This window comes from Stegostoma tigrinum, chromosome 1 (genome assembly GCF_030684315.1).
Source record: "Stegostoma tigrinum isolate sSteTig4 chromosome 1, sSteTig4.hap1, whole genome shotgun sequence".
NCBI classification, from domain to species: domain Eukaryota; kingdom Metazoa; phylum Chordata; class Chondrichthyes; order Orectolobiformes; family Stegostomatidae; genus Stegostoma; species Stegostoma tigrinum.
The window spans coordinates 6,440,962-6,460,363 of NC_081354.1; the positions used below are offsets into that span (position 1 = coordinate 6,440,962).

The 19,402-nt window shown below is 43.8% G+C and overlaps 1 protein-coding gene across 8 annotated transcripts in view; it reads right to left on the minus strand.

Annotated features, from left to right (window-relative positions):
- bmpr1ba (bone morphogenetic protein receptor, type IBa) overlaps window positions 1–19,402 on the minus strand; it is a 466,435-nt gene that overhangs the window by 116,012 nt on the left and 331,021 nt on the right. For 5 of the 8 annotated variants that reach the window (XM_059649318.1, XM_059649359.1, XM_059649444.1 and 2 more), the window contains one exon: window positions 2,411–2,593. The exons of 1 other annotated variant lie outside the window; for it this stretch is intronic. In XM_059649318.1, the coding sequence (XP_059505301.1) occupies window positions 2,411–2,483 (73 nt within the window). In that variant the 5' untranslated portion in view covers window positions 2,484–2,593. Of the gene's footprint in view, window positions 1–2,410; window positions 2,758–2,802; window positions 2,947–19,402 lie in introns of those variants that run through there. 2 more of the 8 variants (XM_048542724.2, XM_048542716.2) reach the window with 2 other exon arrangements.

Genomic DNA, 19,402 nt, shown 5'->3' on the forward strand with positions numbered 1-19,402 from the left:
GGTCATGGGAAATTGTCCCATTCTGTTCAGGGATGTCAGGTTAGGTGTGTTAGCCATGGGAAATGTAGGGGTACAGGGAAAGGCTCGGGAGATAGGTCTGGGTGAGATGTTGTGAGGGTCAGTGTGGACTTGTTGGGCCAAATGGCCTGTTTCCTCGCTGTAGGGATGCTATGGAAGATAATGTGAGCACAGGTGATCAAAAGCTGGGTCAAAGATATAGAATTTGAAGAGTGTGTTGAAGGAGGAGAGAGCATTGAGGCTTTGGGCCTAGGCAGTTGAACACACAGTCAACTTCAGCGGAGCGATTATAATTGAGGCCAGAAATAGAGGGTCTTGGGAGGTTTGTAGGGCAGATTACAAGATAAGGAGGTGGCAAAACCATGGAGCAAGGTAAAAGCAAAGACAAGAATTTTGAAATCAGTTGAGCCAACATAGGCCAGCAAACATAGGGGTGACAGAGAAAAGTGAACTGCATTATTTGAGACCAGAGCAGCTGAAAGTTGGGACCTCGACAGGTTATAAAACACGGGAGGTCAGTCAGAAATGTTCGCATTTACAGGTCACGAAGGCAAGTCAAACCATCTTTTAAAAATTTCAATACTTTTTATTGTCAATTAAAACTTTTATTTTTAAACCTGCATGCAGGCAAGGGCAAGGTGACTCATCTGAGTTTCTAGCAACGTTCTGCACCTTTAAGATTTCAGAAACTCAGGACAAACCAGACAAGGTGACCAGAAGAATTCACACATTTGTCTTTCCCCCGCTTTCTGCACACCTGTGTGAAACACTGTACAGAATCGCCAACCACAACCTTCAAATGAGAACTGTCCCCTCACACTGAAACTATCATTTTTAAAGGGAACCCCGCTTTAACATTCATCAGAAGAGGCTTGTGTGTGTTATTCAAATTCACTGAAAAATCTCACTGAAGGAAGTGCACAAATAAAAATGGTTCATGCTGATTTTATTAAAAAGTAGATGTCAGAATATATGCAACTTGTTAAAATGTTCTCCTAGCTTTAGAAATAGACCCACAGAAATTATTTCTCTGCAAGGTTAAAACATGATATGCAGGGTTTCACGCCATTTGAGTGTCTCCTCTCTCTCTACTCCCTTTTCCTGGATTTTTAACAGCAGTTGTTATCTTGTGACAGAGCACACAGTCTAATTCAAACCCAGGAGCAAGTTGCTATGGAAAATCAGCACAGTTAGCAACTGAAGGAAGAGCTTAACTGGAGCGACTTCCCCTTGCTGAAGATCTGTGAAATCTTTTCCACCACTTCGGAATCATTTCCTCCTTGCCATCCCACCAGGAATCCACGTTCCCTCGTCAGAGAGTTCCCCTGAGATCTGGCACTCACCATGTGAAAACCCGTTTTGCATAGCATATGAATATATTGATGGTCTGCCTCAGCGTCTGGAAATACAGTTCAATTCTTATTTCAATAGATACAGCATGGACTGTCAACTCAAACAATTGGTATCATCGTGCACAGATGTTGCCACTGATGTGCAGAGTTATTACAATCCTACATTCTGCACATTGCAAAATGAAAACAGCACCGAACTCAGTCAAAACCTGGATTGCAATCTACAAATGACCCATTCCAAAGTGCTTGCAGCCTAATTGCTTACTTTCACCATCACAGTGGCTGTGATAAGATGGCAGAGTCTACAGCATATCATTCAGCAGGGCACACCAGTGTGACACATTGTACAGCAAGATGCAGTTCAATTTTAGACAAAAATAGAAAAACAATACAGAGTCAAACTGCACCAGTCACTATTTAACTGAACTAGAGACTTCGACATGTCAGATACCAATACAGTCCATGCCTCACAAAGTACTTTTATTAGACAATGATGCTCCCTTTACTGTGTCCAGGTATTATTTTAAGTGCCAGGTTTTGTTGAGCCTTTTTACAAACACAAACTCTCCTGCTAAGGAAAAAAAATGATTAAGAGACACTGTGAACAATATAAGTTTTTGCTTTCACTTGCATATCATTTCTTCATTACATCTTGAACATAGCCACGTGCAGTACTCATATGAAAGGAAAATGGCAAAGACACCCAGAAACACAACCAAATGAACAATCATTCATGAGATTTACTAGAACACTCGCTTTTTAAGTGTTTGCTTTCGCTGTTGTGTTGGAAAAAGTTTAAAACCCCAGTCTAGTAAAAGTGAATTGTACAATGTCTGATGGAAAATAATTTCGTAAGATTGACTAAATTAACCCGAAAACCTTCAAAAATGAATGATTCACAATAAAACCGAGGGCAGCTTTTCAATTGCAGGAGAACGTGGACATTGCTATTGAAATCTCATAATGAACAAACAGCAAAACAGCCTGGAAACAAAATGCTGCAGCTTCACAATTGAAGTATAACTGTTCTATTAGCTTACCTTCAATCTGTAGGGATAACAGCACAAGCATCGAAACAGGAATCTGCCAACTTGGATTTGCAAGCCAAACCATCACCTTTGAACACGGAGACCCTGAGTGGTGAGTTCCTCCTGCTTCCCTTTAGCTAGTTTCAGTGTAGTAGCTCAGTTCAGTTAAACAGATCCTCCAGCTCGGTGACAGGCCTGTGGTGGGAATGTGAAAGACAGGGCTGTTATAAACTGGCTCTGTCACCAGTTAGAACTCAGTTGGTCACCTCAGGGTGGGGACAAGAGAAAGGGCACCTAGGATCTGACACAGGAATGGATTACGCTGACAGGAATATGGACTGCACCATTCTTAGATGAGACCAAGTCTCCCCCCCGCACCCCTCAGTGGCATTTCATGAGTTGACCTGTGGGGCAGAGCAAGGCTTGAGCAGAATCCAATTCAATGAAGTGCCTTGTAGCTGTCAGCTACAGCAAGGGCAAAACTTTTTTTAAAAAGTCCGAAAGCAGTAAAGTTCCCAATCCACTCCAGTTCTGCTAAGAGATTCCAGGTCACCCATGGTTTGTCCTCCAAGATAAATCTGAGTGAACCTCCCACTGAAAAACTCCACTACGTTGTTACAAACAAAACAATCCCTGCACTTTGATTAGCCCATCAGCCTTTCCCTCTGCTCTCCAAATGCCAAGTTGATGTCAAGACAAATAAAAGGTAGAAGAAAGCGGGACCGAGGGAGGGCTAGGAAAGGGAGGATGGGAATACAGTGTGGGAGTATAGACAAAGGGGGAATGAGGGCACCGAGAATTTGCGGCGAGTGCAGGAGGGCAAATGAGGGAAAAAAAGGAGCACATGGAGGGGAGGGAGGGACAGAAACAGTGGCAGAGGGAACGAGCAGGAGGAACATAGGATAAGACGGGAAAAGGAGAGGGAAGGGAGAACGGAAAGGGGTAGGGAAGGAAGGAAAGGGTGGAGAGCACGAGGGAGAGAAAGAGGAAAGGTAGGAAAGGGGGGAAGGGACTTAGAAAGGGAATAGGAGAGGAAAATGAGTGGGGGGAGGGGAGGAAGGGAAGGAAGGAGAGAAGGCAGGGTAAAGGGAGGAAAGGAGTGAGAGAAAGAGAGACAAGAGAGAAATAGAAAATGAGAGGGCAAGTATGTAAGAGAGAAGGAAAGAGGGAATGGGAGAGAGAGAGAGAGATAGAGAGAGAGTTAAAGGAGGGAAGGAAAGAGGGATTGGGAGAGAGAGAGAGATAGAGAGAGAGTTAAAGGAGGGAAGGAAAGAGGGAATGGGAGAGAGAGAGAGATAGACAGAGAGAGAGAGATAGAGAGAGAGTTAAAGGAGGGAAGGAAAGAGGAGAAAGACAGAAATTCTGCAACTTGCCTGGAGCAGCGGTACAAATGATGTTCTTTCTCACTGGCGCTGCTTGCTATGCAGGGTTGCTTGTCACTGCTGATTTGCTCTCAGGCACGGATTACATGTGATAAGGTCTGACCTTATTTAAGTATTCACACATTTAGGCCCCTCATAGTGAGCAGCTGAACACAAAAAGCCCCTCAGATGTTCAGGGCATCAATCAGCTTCACAGTAGGTTGCCTGCCAAACCCTGCCATTAAACTCAGGGGGAACAGAAAGAGAGAGAGAGAGAGAGAGAGAGAGAAAGGGGCGGCTTTCAGTCTGAGGCGGACTTAATAACGTCTAACAAAACTGGCCACGGTCCCTCAAAATTCAATTGTCTTCTCTCTCTTTCAAAATACTTGCCTTTAATAGCTGTTAGATACGTAATGGTCCCTTCTATTCATTGTCAGAGAATTCTCTTCAAAGTTTAAATTCCTAGACCTGTGGTTACTTTTTTTTGTATAAAAAAAACCAGAAGTAACAGCCCATCCATAATCATGTTAAATCCTTCTTGGTGTGTGTGTGTGTGTACGTGTATGTGCATATATATATGTGTGTGTGTACGTGCGTATATATGTGTGCACGTGTATGTGCGTACATATGTGTGTGTGTATGTGCATGTACGTGTGTGTGTGTACGTGTGTGTGTGTGTACGTGTGTGTCTGTATGTGTGTGTGTGTGTGTGTCTGTACACGTGTGTGTGTGTGTGTGTGTGTGTGTGTGTGTGTGTGTGTGTATTTAATACATGCCCCACATCCCGGCTTCTCTCCTTGGGCTCACACTGCCTTTCTGCACCACGACAGCAGCAGCTTAGGCCAATTATTTAAACAATTCCTCCAGTTGCTGCACAAAGGATAATTAAAACAAACAATGTTTTGGGGAAAAGCAAACGGGCAGCAATGAGTAACAGAGCGTAGCAAAAACACAGCCCAGCTGAAAATGCTAACTTTAAATAAACAGGAGAGAGGTGTGTGCACTTCCTTGTAGGAAAGATCCCAGCAGGTAAAACAAGTAAGCTTCTCTCCCTACCGCTCTCAGATGCGGCTGCCACATACATCATTTCTCAGTGAGAATACTGGACTTCATAATGTTTAAAGTAATGGCCTTACTCCTCACTTTCCCTGCAACCTCCTGTGCCCTGCATCCCTATGAAACTTCTGCACTCCTCCAATTCCAACCTCTTGAGCATTTCCCAATTTGAACTGCTCTGTCATTTATAGCTATGCACTCAGAGGTCTTGGACCTTAAGCTCCTCCTTAAACCACTTTGCTCCCCACCCCCAACCCCCTTTAAGCTGTTCTTTAGAATGTTGAATGAGATACCAGATGGGGAAAGTCACGGAGGTGCAATGGTTGCAATAACAAGAATGTGCATTTCTTTCGTTTGTACATGACATCTGGGCATCAGTGACAAGACCAGTTTAACTGATGATTCCCGAGACGGTAATGTCGCTACAGAAAATGTCCTGAATGTGGAGGTGGAATTAAAAATAATCGTTTGAGTGATTCTTGGCTATTCTCTTACTGATGGAGCTGAGTTGGATGTTGTACATCAAACACCTTACGACTACAGTCCTGATGAAAAGTGGTCAACGTTACTGGTTATTGTTGGAAGCCAAAGAACTGTGACGTTGGGCCAGGAGACAAATGGTATGATTGAATAAGCTAGTGACTCTCACTGTACTCCTTATAAATTAAGAATAGTTACTTGAGTGGAACAACATGGTGTGGAAGGAAATGGATTCTCAGAAGTCATTGTGAATCCAGAGAGGGGGAAAACTCATTGGGAAGCAGTTTTGGTTACCTTATTAAAGGAAAGATACTATTTTGTCACTTTGATGATGCCTGGAATGGAGGGATTGTCTTATGAGTAAAGTCTAATCAGGTTGGGACTCTACTCACTATAGTTTGGAAGAATGAGAGGTGATCTCAATGAACCATACAGGATTCTTAAGGGGCTTAACTGGATAAATACTGAGAAGGTGTTTCTCCTCATGGGAGTGTCTAGGACCAGAGGCCATAGTATCAGAATAAAGGGGTGCCGATTTAAGACTGAGATAAGGAAAAAGTCCTCTCTCAGAGGTTTAAGCATTTGGAACTCCCTGCCACAGAGAGTCCTCGTGTATATTCAAGGCTGAGATTTATAGGTTCTTGGTCAGTCAGGGAATCAAGCATTATGGGGAAAGGGCAGGAAAGTGGATGTGAGGAATGTCAGATCAGCCATGATCCTATTGAAGAGTAGAGCAGCTTCGAGGGGCCAAATGGCCTAGCCCTGTTCCTATTTCTTATGGACTTATTATGGACTGTTTCAAACAAAGACAGGTCCGTTACATTGTGACTTTCTTTGTTGTACTTGAACACCCGAAACTTGGTACCTGCATTAGCAATTAGCTGTGAAGGTCATCTGTCATGTTTCACACTTTCTAAGGATTTGCAATGTTCTACAGTTTGGACTGAAGATGACCCAACTTGCCTGTAAGCTATCCCCATCCAGCTGTGAGATGATGTAATCATCATTTACCTTATTTTATTGTCAGCAATCAGGGAAGGAAAACTGCTGGATCTTATGTTGCAAGAGAGTGTAAATTACAGTTGATTGAAATTTTAGACTGATTGAAATGATTAGCTTCTAAGCACAAACTCACCATCACTTAGACCTTAAGGATCTCAACTGAAACAGATTTTTTTAAAAATCCAAAAAAAATGTATGAAAAATGAAATTAGAGAGAGTCCGGTCTCATGATGGGTAGAGTCTACTACTTCGAATCAGAGTCATAGATATGTACATCATGGAAACAAACGCTTAGATCCAATTCATCCATGCCAAATATCCTAAATTAATCTAGTCCCATTTACTAGCATTTGGCCCACATCCCTCTAAACCGTTCCTTTCGGTATACATATGCCTTTTAAATGTTGTAATTGTACCAGCCCCCACTGCCTCCTCTGGCAGTTCATCCCATACACACATCACCGTCTGCACTGTAGAAGGTAGGGCCGATCAGGGATAGCGTCGGGAACTTGTGCGTGGAGTCTGAGCAGATAGGGAAAGCCCTAAATGAGTTTTTTGCTTCGGTTTTCACTAAGGAATGGGACCTTGCTGTGAATGAGAACTTTGGGGAGCAGGAAAACAGGCTTGAACAGATCAAGATTGAGGAAGTTGATGTGCTGGAAATTTTGGCAAACATTAAGATTGATAAGTCCCCAGGGCTAGACCAGATTTATCCTAGGTTGCTCCGGGAAGCGAGAAAGGAGGTTGCTAAGACGCTGGTGAAGATCTTTGCTTCCTCACTCTCCATGGGAGTTGTACTGGAAAATTGGAGGGAGGCAAATGTTGTTCCTCTTTTCAAGAAAGGGAATAGGGAAATTCCTGGAAATTACAGACCAGTCAGTCTTACGTCTGTGGTCAGCAAGGTTTTGGAAAGAATTCTGAGGGATAGGATTGATGACTATTTGGAAAAGCATAGCGTGATTAAAGGGAGTCAGCATGGCTTTGAGGGGGACAGGTCATACCTTACAAATCTTATTGAGTTCTTTCAGGAAGTCACGTGACAGGTTGACGAGAGTCGAGCAGTGGATGTGGTGTACATGGACTTCAGCAAGGCATTTGATAAGGTTCCCCACGGCAGGCTCATTCATAACATCAAGAGGTATGGGATACAGGGTGATTTGGCTGTCTGGATTCAGAATTCGTTGGCTGACAGGAGGCAGAGAGTAGTTGTAGATGGTAAGTATTCTGCCTGGAGGTCAGTGCTGAGTGGTGTCCCTCAGGGCTCTGTTCTTGGGCCTCTGCTCTTTGTAGTTTTTATAAATGGCTTGGATGAGGAGGTTGAGGGGTGGGTTAGTATGTTTGCTGATGACACAAAGGTTGGATGTGCCGTTGATAGTATCGAGGGCTATTAAAGGCTTCAGCGAGACATTGACAGAATGCAGAGCTGGGCTGAGAAGTGGCAGATGGAGTTCAACCTGGATAAATGCGAAGTGATGCATTTTGGAAGGTCGAACTTAAATGCTGAATATAGGATTAAAGGCAGGATTCTCGGCAGTGTGGAGAAACAGCAGGATCTTGGTGTTCAAGTGCACAGCTCCCTCAAAGTTGCCACCCAGGTGGATAAGGTTGTTAAAAAAGCATATGGTGTTTTGGCTTTCATTAACAGGAGGATCGAGTTTAAGAGCCGCGAGGTTATGCAGCAGCTCTACGAAACCCTGGTGAGACTACACGTGGAATATTGTGTCCAGTTCTGGTCGACCTATTATAGGAAAGATGTGGAGGCTTTGGAGAGGGTGCAAAGGAGGTTTACCAGGATGCTGCCTGGTCTGGAGGGCTTGTCTTACGAGGAGAGGTTGACTGAGCTCAGACTTTTCTCTCTGGAGAGAAGGAGGAAGAGAGGTGACCTGATCGAGGTGTACAAGGTAATGAGAGGCATGGATAGAGTCGATAGCCAGAGACTTTTCCCCAGGGCAGGAATTGACTGCCACGAGGGGCCATAGTTTTAAGGTGTTAGGAGGAAGGTATAGAGGAGACGTCTTCACCCAGAGAGTTGTGAGCGCATAGAATAGTTTGCCAGTGGTAGTCATGGAAGCGGAGTCATTAGTGACATTTAAGCGACTGCTGGACATGCACATGGACAGCAGTGAATTGAGGGGAATGTAGCTTAGGTTATTTTATTTTTGAATTAGGATTATTCCACGGCACAACATCGTGGGCCGAAGGGCCTGTACTGTGCTGTACTTTTCTATGTTCTATGTTCTAAAACGTTGCCCCTTTGGTCCCTTTTAAATCTTTTCCCTCTCACCTTAAACCTGTGCCGTCTAGTTTTGGACTCTTCCACCTTGAGGAAAAGACCTTGGCGATTCTCCCTATCCATGCGCCTCATGATTTTATAAACCTCTATAAAGGTCACCCCGCAGCCTCTGATGCTCCAGGAAAAACAGCCACAACCTACTCACCATTTTCTTATAGCTCAAACCCTCCAACCCTGGCAATGTCCTGGAAATCTTTTCTGAACATTCTACAACCATCTTAGCATAAGAGAGGGCTCTGTCATGCCCTTTGAGCCTGCCTCAACAAGTCATGGCCCATTACAGTGATACATAATTTCAGAAAATCTGCTGTGACACCACAGAGAAACAGAAAGCAGCCAAAGCGCTCCGCTTTTGAGAGATGCCAACTGGAGGATAAATGCGTGCACTATCAGTGCCAAAGCCCCAGCAAAAGGTTTGTGTTCCTCTTTGGGTTTAAGCTGGAATGACTGGGTCACCTCACTAGAGTCATTGAGTTTTTAACAGCTTATAGGGAGCCTCTCTGCCCATCACGTCTGCATTGTTCATCAAACATCCATCCATTCTAATCCCATTTTCCAGCACATAGCCTTGCCTGCCACGGCATTTCATCTATATAGCTCTTAAAAGTCTTGGGGGTTTCAACTTCTGCAAGCTTTTTAACCAGTGAGTTCCAGATACCCGCCAGCATTTTTTTTTCCCTTCCTCAAATCTCCTCTAAACATCCTGCTCTTTGTCCTTAAACCTGCACCCTAAAACAAGGACACTTGGTTCTCTAGTTGTGATAATGCTTCTCCCTCTCTACCCTGTCCAGGCCTCTCAGAACTTGGTGCACCTCTACACAATGGAAGTGATGTTCCTGGTGATAATGAACATTAGCATGTCAATGGCCTTCTTCAAATTACTGTCACTGATTGTCATTCTGAATTCTGAGTATACTTTTTCACTCCTTGTTCATTACCCTGTGCTAGCACATCACTTTGCTGCAGCACCGGTTCCCATGTTCTGCTCGCACCAAAAAATATTATGTCAGTTGCAAAAAAACCAACGCAGTTTCCATCATCTGAGCCTTAACACCCAAGATTTCCATGGACTAAAACAAGTTTTTTTTGAAAAAAAAGCACAAATACTGACGTAAAATACTTCCTGTAATCACCCAACCACAGGCTGATGCATGTTGTGAAACCCAGTGTGAGAAATACAAAACCCATCCGCATTGAAATCACTGTTTCATTCAAAAACAGCGGAGACTGACAACTAAGTCAGATTCAAAGCATCTGCTTCTCTTTTTTAATTCACACTTGAATGATAAGTTCACATATTGGGAGATAATGGGTTGCCTGTAGAATATTCAGCTTGGAAAGAATAGAGGCAGACTCAGGAATACTCAAAAGATCCATATTTCACTGATTTGCATGGCAGAACAAAGACAGAAGCGAAACGATATATGAATTAATGACAAAAGAAGCTGAAAATCTCTCTCTCCCTGTCTCTCTCAACCTTGAAGTTGGTGCCTGGTGAAAAAGCAACTTAGGCCAACAACGATTCACTGAAAACTCAAATTGTACACACTTTATCACCTCTACAGGATACAATTAACAATAAATTAACTGGCCTCAATATTCAAATCTAAAACTTCAAAGACTCCAAGGACTGCATGCTAAAACAAACAGTGTAGCCTATTCTGTCTTTCCATTTTCAGACAACTTTTCAAATTTGTTGCACACGCGCGTGTGTGTGCGTTTGATATTATGCTTTTATTACTTTTTCAGGGTTATAGGTAATAGAATTTCTGTTTCTTTAACTCAAGAAATTGTTGTAATTTGACTCCTTCATCTTGATCTAATTAATTACATTTTAGTTGTGTGATAGCTACGTGCTAAGAAAAGAAGTAATTTTAAAAAGAAATTATTCATTCTACATTGGTATTTATTGACCATCCCTAATTGCCCAAGGGCATTTGAGAGTCAACCACATTGTTGTGGGTCTCAGTTACATTTAGACCCGAATAGGTAAGGTTGGCAATTCCTTCCCCAAAGGACCAGATGGCTTTTTCCCCTGATAGTCAGCAATGGTCATCATTAGACTCTTAATCCCAGATTTTTTTAATTGAATTCTATTGAATGCAGGGTTATAGAGATGTGAGGGTCTCGGTGGTCCTCAGAGGGTCAATGTTGACATGTTGGGCTGAATAGCCTGCTCTCACCTTGTCAGGATTCTATGTTTCGAACACCACAGGTCCACAATCCCAACCACTGGGTCTTCAGGTGAGGTCCCCAGATTATTACCTGGGTCTCAGGATTAACAGTCCAGTGATAATACCACTAGGCCATCCCCACCCTGGGCATCTGTCCATGTGAAGTTTGCATATTCTCCCTGTGTCTGTGTGGGATCTCCACCCACAATCCAAAAATGCGCAAGTTGGGGTGGAATGGCCATGCTAAATTGCCCATAATGTCCAGGGATGTGCAGGCTAGGTGGATTAGCCATAGGAAATGCAGTGTTACAGGGATAAGGTGGGTCTGGGTGGAATGGTCTTCAGAGGGTCAGTGTAGACTTGTTGGACTGAATGGCCTGCCTCCACACGATAGGGATTCTATGATTCTAACACCACTGGTCCACAATCCCAACCACAGGGCCTTCACGCAAGCAGCATATACATATGGCCAGTGAACCCACTGTTTTGGGGTATCCTGAGGCCTGGCAGGCAGTATCTAAATGCACTCTTCTTTTACATTGATTTTACGTCAAATTTTTGTTTCAGTATAATTGGATTTTAGACACCGTTTTACTCTCAGGTTTCATTTGAAGGGAAGCTGTGTCACGGAGATGGAAGAGGCAGATGATACGAATGGGTGAGATGAAGAGGGGTTTAAGGAAGCTGGCGTAGACCATCTACAATGGGATAGAATGATCAGGCCGAAAGGCCTTCTCCATGCTGTAAATTCAGATGTAATTCTCAAATGAGAGTGCATTATAACTAATGCACAACTGGGTAGGCAATCAGAAAAAATAATAATAACAGTGGCAATTCCATTTCATAGATGTTAAGGTGCTACCAATAATGCTCTTTGCACCCTTTCAGCCAGGCAGTGTGCAAACTAACTACAGGGAACAGATAAAACTTTGTTTAACATGTTACTTATTGGTCAACCCCACAAGTTTAAAGACATACGCTCGGACTACTGCAAAAGACAGGGTGATCAATACATATTCAGCACCGTACTGTTTGCCAAAAGATGGAAAGCTTGCTTTTAAGAAGTGAGATTTTTAAAATTTCTTTGAGGATGTGGCCATCACTGCCTAAACCCATTCTTAAGTGCACCTGGAAAGGTGGGAGAGCGGCCTCATTTAAAAGCCTCAGGCCACTGGGCTGTCCATAAGTTAGCCACTGATAACTGCTCTAGCCTGTTGTAAATGGCAACAGATAAACCCTTACAACACAGGATTTTTCCAATTGCTAGGTTCCCTTTTGATTGATTTTATTGTCATATGTACCAAAACACAGTGAAAAGCTTTGTTTTTACGAGCAGTACAGGCAGGTCACAGCAAGCAAAGGATATACAGATTATAAAGACCTAGAGGCATAAAGGTTACCTTGCAGGTCACGTTATTTGAGGCTAGAGTTCATTCAACAGTCTGATAACAGTTGGAAAGAAGCTGTTCCTGAACTTGCATGTGCATGTGTCCAGGCTTCGGTATCTTCTGCCTGATGGAAGAGGTTGTAGGAGATCATTACCAGGGTGCAATGGGTCTTTGATGATGTTGGCCACCTTTCTGCAGCAGCGAGCCATGTAAATGGAGTCCATGGATGGAAGGTTGGCTTCCGTGACGGTCTGGGCTGTGCTCACCACCTTCTGCAGTTTCTTACAGTCCTGGGCAGAGCAGTTACCAGACCGTTATGCACCCAGACAGTATGGTTTCAATGGTGCATCTGTTGAAGTTAGTGAGGGTCCTCATGGTCATTTCAAATTTCCTGAGCTGCTTGAGGAAGAAGAGGCATTGTTGTGCGTTCTTGACTGTTGCATCAACGTGGGAAGCCCAGGACAGGTCGTCAGTTGTTGCCACTCCGAGGAACATGACGCTCTCCACCCTCTCAACCTCAGTTCCGTTGTTATAGGTGGGGGTGTGTACTCCTTGGCCGTGCCTGGGTGGCACTGGAGAAAGAGAACTGGGTGCTGGACTGTACATTTGAGACTTTCTCCCATATTGAGCATCACAGAGTGGGTTGAAGTGTAATACAGATAGCAGGAACCATATTCTGATTTCATGAGATAAATAGACATAGAATGAGGCCATTCAGTCCACTAACCCTCTGCAGCTCTTTTGAATGAGTTATTTCACACAGTGCATTTCAAATTAGAACATCCAACGTATCTGGTGTTCCATTTTCTGTTGCTTATTAAAAACATATTTTACTTCTGTGTATTAGTTGTTCTAGTAACAGTGCCCTATGAGACACTTGTCATATTTATTTTATACTGATGCTCTGTTAGTGGAACAAAATCATACCACTCCAACAGGTCAATGAGACAAAGGTCTATCTGAGAAAACATCCATTATGTTTAATTGAAGATAGCTGCTAGTTGTAATTCATAGGACAGGCAATGCAGGTTTTTTTTGAAATTTTCAATCAAAGTCAAACTTTCAGTTTACACAGCAGGGGTGTAAGGCCACTCTATAAAAAGACTCACATTTATCCTGTTTTCAATAAGCCCTGAACGTCTCAAAGAGCTTTATACCCAACAAAGCAGTTTAGAAGTGCTGTAACATGGGATGTGCAGCAGCTAACCTGTGCCCAGAAAACTCCCCCCCAAAAAAAGCAATGTGATAATGCCCAGATAATCTGTTTCTGTGATGCTGAGCGACAGTTAACTAGCAACCAGGAAATGTGCCATATCTATATACCTTTAGATTCAATCAGGGAATGCGGATGTTGCTGCTTTTGAGAAAGTGATGATGAGCTGCCTTCATGAACAGCTGCAGAACATGGAGACCATCGGTACACCCTCAGTGTTGTTAGGAAGGCAGTTCCAGAGATATACTTTAAACACATATATAAATGCAGCACAGTCCGGCAGGACCATAAAGGCAGCTCTCTGATGACAGTCAGAGACGACTGGTGGTGGTTTAACCTGAGGGTTAACAAACTCCAGGTGAGGGGAGAGGTGGAGAAGGAGTCTTTCATGGTAACCTCAGCTGGTGCAGGAATTGAACACACACATTGCAAACCAGCCATTGAGCTAACTGATCCCATATATTTACACTGTAGCTAGAATTCTTCATGGAGTGCTGTATATGTAATTAGGTGAATGAGGACTGCCAGTTCTGGCAGCATCTCAAACTTTATCACGTGATGCCCTGTTGTGGCATTCCTGCTGTAGTGCCATTGGTTTCGTGACACATCCATCCCAACAGGCCACCGTACTCCTGCGCCAACTGGAAAACAGACTGGCATTCCCATAATTCCTGACTGCCAGTCAAACAGCTGTCATTTAGCCATCCCCAAATGCTTTTATAACTAACAAGCAAAAAGTGAAAATTTATTTTTTGGAGCTTCAATTTCCACCCTGCACATACTTCATGGCAGTAGCCTGGAGATTAATTTGTAAAACTTGGAGACTCATGGGCAATCCTGGAGGATTGGCAACCATGGCATGGAACGGGTGTCTCAATCTGCTCAAGAAAACTAAATTTTGATTTACCTGCCACGACAGACGATTTCAGGATCACTTAATTTCCCCATAACTCACTGGAAGGCCTGCTTAATGCTTGATTATCTGTTCCACGGCTGTTCATTGTCCCACTATCTGTCTCTGGGGACTGCTTAATGTCCCATTATCCAACTCCATCACAGCTGGCTATTTAAAGGGACTTTGTCATCTGGAAAAACTGTCACGCAAAGCAATTTTGAGGTTGGTAAACAGAGGAAACATAAGATTAGTGGGACGATTAAATCACAGCAACTGGCATTCCAGATTGATTAGCTGTGTTGCTTTGTTTCTCGATGTTGAATCAAATCAATCTGTCATAAAATACCCACGTTCTGACTATGCAATAAACACTCCATCCAATATTTCACAATTTAAAATAGTCACTCGTGTTGCTGTCACTTAAAAGAGGGCCGGAAGAATACAGGACTTTCACTCGAATGGTTTATATTGACAATTGCGCCTGTGAAGTTGTTTGCTTGGAGGCACGATGTGTAACATCAGGGCAGCTTTAATCTGTTAATACGAAACTCTGCGTTCTCAAGCACCCCTGTCTCTCTTTCCCCTCTCTCCTTGTAATGTGCTCACTCACACGAGGGACTGGACAAAGGAGGGGGGGGGAACGTAAGTGAACGGAATTTCAGACCATGAAGGAAGCACTTGAACAAATCTTTTTGATTATATCTCTTCGGTCAAGTCCTGGATACTAACCCCCAGCGAGCTGCTTCCCAGAACTATGTTACGAAGAGGGTTAAAAGTGAATAAATGTCAGAACAAATTCATCAGAAGAAAGGCAACCTTATTTTTTAGCAGAATGGTCAACTGACAATAACAAATCAGGGGCTCCCACTCTAATTCATCTTTCAGATGGGGCCTTAAACTGAGGCATGGTCTGTTCTTTCAGGAAAAGGTGAAACATTGAACACAGAACATTGCACAACACAGCACTGAATAAGTACCACAGCTTTTCCCTCGGTGTCCAAGCCAACATTTACACCTCAAATCAACAACACTTAAAACAAAAAGATCTGCTCAGCATCACATTTCTGTGTGTGGGATTTTGCCATGCACAAGTTCACTCCTGTACTTCTCACAGTGTATCGCAGTGTAAAGTACTGAGGTGGTGAGAGGGGCTATACAAAGTCAAGTTCAATTCTTTTCAGACTGTCGCCAGCTTTGCAGCGTTTTGTGATAACAAGGTGTAGAGCCGGATGAACGCAGCAGGCCAAGCAGCATCAGAGGAGCAGGAAAGCTGGCATTTCGGATCTAGACCCCTCTTGCAGTGTTTTATGCTGTCTCATATCTATCTGCTTGGCATCTGTAATCATTGTAATGAGGAAGCCAGGTGGACCTCACAGAATAGGAGTTCCCTGATTGAACCAGGTTAACAGCCCCAATCAGTGAGCCCTGGCTGACAGATATCAGGCAGGAATGTCTGACATTCTGTTCACCTTGAAACCTGGCTCTGAGGGAACTGGATCAGTGTCAAGGACCTTCCACATGTAAATAAAGAATGACTTGGTGATGGGATACTGGCCTCTTTGGAGTTATTTCAGCACAAACTCTGTTTGTCAGCACTTGCACGATTTTCTCACACCACTGGCATCAGTGTAATGGATTTTGACAGAGAAAATACAGCATTGGCACGTCTAAGGAAGAGCAAAACTACAAAGCAAGTCAGTCCTCAAGAAATCAAATGGGGAGTTCAGTGGATCTTTATCCAGTGACTGCCACAAATGTGGACTAGTTGTTAAATTACATGTTTGAAGTGAACAGAAGAGCACGTAGTTAGGTGTAAACCAGGCAAAGTCATGCAGGAGAAGGTATTCAAAGCTTAATTTGGTGCAGTGAGGGTAAGCACCAGAGGATGCTTAAGTGAGACAGGAAGTCAGACAAGCCATCAGTTCTGAGGAAGGGTCACCGGACCCAAAACGTTAACTCTGTTTCTTCCTTCACAGACGCTGTCAAACCTACTGGGCTTGTCCAGCAACTTTGTTTTTGTTCAAGAAGTTGTCATGGACTGATTGAGCCATCTGGCCCACTTCAGTGCTGTTTGTTCTTGTAATTCTCTTAACAGGTATTGTCTGAGTGGTTGAATAATTCTAGCATTCCCAGTGTTTGTTGCAGGGAGAACTTACCACATTCCAGCTCACATCCCATCTTCCAGACTTATGGACTGCAGTCAGAGTGCCTCTACATTTAACAATGATATAGAGTGGGCCATTCAGCTCTTAGAGCCTGCTCTGTCATCAAATATGGTCACTACTGATAACATAACTCCGTGTCCTGTTCCCTCTTTCTTCCCCCCGCCACACGTTATGATCCCTTTAGCCCCGAGAACAATATCTAACTCCTTCTTTGAAACATTCAATTTATGTCCTCAATTCTATTTGTCAGAGAATTCCACAGGTTCCCTATTCTCTGGGTGGAAAAGGAAAGGCTGAAGCATTTACAACAATCTTCATCCAGAATTGCCAAGTGGATGATCCATCTCCCTCTCCTCCAGTGGTCCCCAGCATCACAGATGCCAGATTCAGTCCATGTGATATCAAGAAACAGCTGGAAATACTGGATACTACAAAGTCTACTGGCCCTGACAACATTTTGACAATAGCACTGAACACCTGTGCTCCAGAATTAGTTGTGACCCACAGCCAAATTGTTCCACTTACAACACTAGCATCTAACTAACAACATGGAAGATTACCCAGGAATGCCCTGTGCATAAGATGCAGGACAAATTCAACACAGCCATTTACTGCCTCATCACAACACTCTTTATCATCGGTAATATGGAAGGGATTGTCAACACCACTTTCAGAAGGAACTTCCTCTGAAATGACCTGCTTACAGATGCAGGCTTGGGTTCAGCCAAAGACTCACAGCTCTTGACCAAATTGCAGTTTTGGAATAAAAATGGACGACATGGCTGAACTCAGGAGGCAAAGGGAAAGTGCACACTCTTGACAACAACGTAGCTTTTCACCTCAAGTCAATGAGAACCAGGGACAAAACTCCCCATTGGCTAGACTCATACCTTTCTTTTATTAATTTATGAGATGAGGGTTTTGCTAGCCAGGCCAGCATTTGTTATCCATCCCCAATTGCCCAGAGGGCAGTTTAAGAGTCAGCCATATTGTTGTGAGTCTGGGATCACATGTAGGCCAGACCAGGTATGGATGGCAGTTTCCTTCACTAAAAAGGACATTAGTGAACCAGATGGGTTTTTCCAACGATTGACAATGGATTCACGGTCATCATTAGATTCTTAATTCCAGATTTGTATTGAATTCCCATTCCACCATCTGCCATGGCAAGATTTGAACCTGGGTTCTCGGAATTTTATCTCAGTCTCTGGATTAATAATCCAGCGATAATGCCCCAAGGCCATCACATTTCCTGCACCATGGAAGATTGTAGTGATGGAGTTCAATCATACAGCCCCAGGAAATCTCTCAGGAGTTCCTCAGGGGAATGTCCTAGGCCTAACCATTTTCAGTTGCTTCATCAATAACAGTCTCTCCACCATAAGGTCACAAGTGGAGATGTTTGCCAATTATTACACAATGCTCAACACCATTCACAACTCCTTGGGACCCGAAGTGCTCTGTGTCCATGTGAAGCACAACATGGGCAACATCCAGGCTTTTGCTAATAAAAGCTAAGTAAAATTTGGGCCACACGTATACCATACAATGGCCATCTCAAAGAAGTCAGAATCATACCATCTCTATTTGTTATTCAATAGCATTACCATCGCTGATACTTTTACAATCAACATCTTGGGGGTTACCATTGAACAGAAAGTGAATTGGACCGGCTATATAAATATTGTGGCTACAAGATCAGGTCAGAGGCTAGAAATCCTGCATCAAGTCCGTCCTTTCCTGTCTCCCCAATGCCTGTCCACTATCAACAAGGCACATGTGGTAGCACAGGGTGTGATAGAATAGTCTGCGTTTGCCTGGATTGGTGGAGCTCCAAAGCATTCCAAGAGCTCCACACTGTCAATAATACAGCAGCCTATTTGATTATCACCCTGTCCACCAACTTTAACACTCACTCTTTCCACCAGCAATGCAGAGCAACAACAGAGCGCAGTAAAATGCACTGTAGAAACCAGCCAAGCCTTCCTCAACAGCACCTTCCAAATGTACAGTCTCAACCATTGCACAAAACACCACTACCGTAATCACCCATAAATCATCCTGACTTAGAAATATATCGCCATTCCTTCACTGTCATTGGATTAACATCCTGAACCTCTCTCCCTAACAGCATCATGGATTCATCTGTATAACTTGCTGAGCTTTTCCAGCAAATTTGTTTTTGTAGAGATTCCTCTGTACATAGTTGATTGCAATAACTCAAGAAGGCAGCTGATCATCGTCTTTTCAAAGCCAGTTATTTTGGGCTCTGTAGCTAAGGAAGGATGTGCTCACCTTGGAGGGGTGTCTAGCGGAAGTTTACAAGAATGATCCAGGGGATAAAGGACTTGAGATGTGAGGAGCTGCCGAGGACTCTGAGTTGTACTCAATGGAGTTTAGAAGGATAAGGGAGGGATCCAACTGAAACTTACAGGATACTGAGAGGTCTGGATAGAGTGGGCGTGGAGAAGATTTTTCCATGAGTAGGACAGATTAGGACCAAAGGGCACAGCCTCAGAGTGAAGCGACGACCCTTTTGAATGGAGATGAGGAGGAATTCCTTCAGCCAGAGGGTGGTAAACCTGTGGAACTCATTGCCACAGAGGGCTGTGGGGGCCAGGAAATCCAGATATGACCTTCACAAAGCCATCAGGGGTACAAAGAGGCAGTACCGGACCAAGTTAGAGGCCCAAACCTGCCGAACAGACTCCTGCTGCTGATGGCAAAGCCTAAACAACATTACGGAATACAAAATGCAGCAGAGCAGGATAGCAGCTAAAGACCCATCCCTCCCTGACACGCTCAATGCTTTCTATGTCCAGTTTGAGCAAAATGCCAGTGGCGCGGTGACATCTGCCTCGTGAGCCCCGGACTTTGCTGCAGACATCAGATTGGTTTTCCTGGGAGTCAGCCCAAGGAAAGTGACCAGCCTGGACAGTGTCCCCTGCCGAGCGCGCAGTTCCTGTGCAGACCAACT